At 59.9% G+C, this 1804-nt stretch overlaps 1 protein-coding gene across 1 annotated transcript; it reads left to right on the top strand.

The window, feature by feature from the left end:
- The first annotated feature begins 251 nt into the window (after window positions 1-251).
- Window positions 252-1574, top strand: F4812DRAFT_234729 (uncharacterized protein). The gene has a single exon (XM_047930564.1). It carries the CDS (start codon window positions 537-539, stop codon window positions 1479-1481), a length of 945 nt encoding a protein of 314 aa, XP_047785905.1. The 5' UTR covers window positions 252-536; the 3' UTR covers window positions 1482-1574.
- The last annotated feature ends 230 nt before the right edge of the window (window positions 1575-1804 follow it).

The raw sequence follows: 1804 nt of genomic DNA, 5'->3' as shown, positions 1-1804 counted from the left end.
CGGCCCCGGGCGCGCGCGCCCCCCCCCCCCCCGGCCCGCCCGCCCGGCCCCCCCCCCCCCCCCCCCCCCCCCCGCCCCCCCCCCCCCCGCCCCCCCCCCCGCCCGAGCTAAACCTATCCGGCCTATGAGTTAGCTGGGCACGACTTAGGTAGGAACGGGGTCGAGATACAGGTAGTATGTACTACACTAGTAGTGTCTTACCTAATCCAGTAAGATCTACATAGTACACGTAAAAAACACCACCGGAATTCCTTCACACTTCACACTCTTTCTTCAAGTCTACAGCGTAGAGATTTTCTAACTAAACCTTGCTCCGCTCCATTATACTAATGTATTATTGTTATTGTTGTTAATCTACCATTGAGTTGTAGCTAGTAGTTTTGCAGTAGTCACATTATTAGTCTTACCTATAACCCTGACATTGCCGAAGCCAAAAAATCAGCCCTGGGTTCAAAAGATAATCCCTCCCATCATCTCGCAAACCCCCTTCCTCTTTCCCCCTACCCCCCTCCTTTTCCCAGAGCGTCGAATGTCCAATGCCGCTCCGCCACATCGCTATCCCCTCGTGGCCCCGGGCCACGCTGCCTAGGTACCCGACGTATTCCCTGGCAACCCGCGTCCAGTCGAAGCTGCAGCAGGACCTACTGGCCTGGAAGGCCCTGCGAGACGAGCACAGCGACCCACGGCGACGACGGTATGCCCCGCCTCCGCCTCCCACCCTTATCTCCTTTACTCCGGCGCCTACGTACACTCTTGGCAGGCGACAGACCGAGCCGCTATCCGCCTCCGAGCTCGCCCGCCTGCGCGCCCCTCTCTCCGTATCCTTGCCCTCTCGCAACGATGAATCCATTACCACCGCCGTCTTCGTGCCCGAGGTCCTACACGCTCCCCGCGGCGGGCTAGCCACCTACCACGGCCCGGGGCAGGCCGTCATCTGGCCAGTCATAGATCTACGGTCGCCTCTGCACGCCAACTTCACCGTGCGCGACTACACCTGCCTGCTGGAGAAGACTACCATTGCGACCCTGCTCCGCGTGTACGGTCTCGCCGGGTTCACGACCTCGAACCCCGGGGTGTGGGTGCGCAAGGACAACGACCCGTCGCGGGACGAGGAGAAGATCTCCGCGCTGGGCGTTCACCTCCGGCGGCACGTCGCGGGTCTCGGTGTCGCGATCAACGTGGGTGTATCCGTTACCGGACCCGAGGCGACGAACCCGTGGGCGCGTATCGTGGCGTGCGGATTGGGGGATCGGGGCGTCACTAGCGTTGCCGCACAATTGGGCCTGCTGCCTACCCACGAGATCGCACCCGAGGATATCGCGGCTGCGTGGGCTGCCGAATTTGCCGAGAGGTTGGGGTTCCCCGGTGCTGCTGCTGTGGAGGAAGAGAGCTGGGAGCCGTGGGAGAAGGAATTGCAGCTCGAACCGGTGGGACCTGGCACAGATTCCGGGTTTGTCGAAGGCACAGTGATGTCATCTTGATTTATATTGCACGCTACTCGCCTCGAACCCCCTTGATACCTATTTATATGGCATATGTGATGTCTATTATAGCCTTCTAGCGCCATTCCTTCGAAGGCCGTATGTGATAATACGAGTCACGTGCTCGCATATTGAGCCAGACAGCGAGTGGTGAGGGTTCATCGTGGGGGGAGGGGGTTGATCTGTATGGACGTATATCACGGCATAAGTTCCACGAAGCAGGGCTGGCCACGCCTCCTCCAACCCAGCCTCAAAGTCCCCACGACAGGCCAAACGCCCCTCCCGATCGATCGATGCACGCGCTGGCGTATGTATATATATCT

Source organism: Daldinia caldariorum (genome assembly GCF_022478825.1).
Source record: "Daldinia caldariorum strain CBS 122874 unplaced genomic scaffold F4812scaffold_25, whole genome shotgun sequence".
In the NCBI taxonomy this organism is placed as follows: Eukaryota; Fungi; Ascomycota; class Sordariomycetes; order Xylariales; family Hypoxylaceae; genus Daldinia; species Daldinia caldariorum.
Note: the sequence above shows the minus strand (reverse complement) of the source record. Positions and strands in the feature narration are given on the sequence as shown.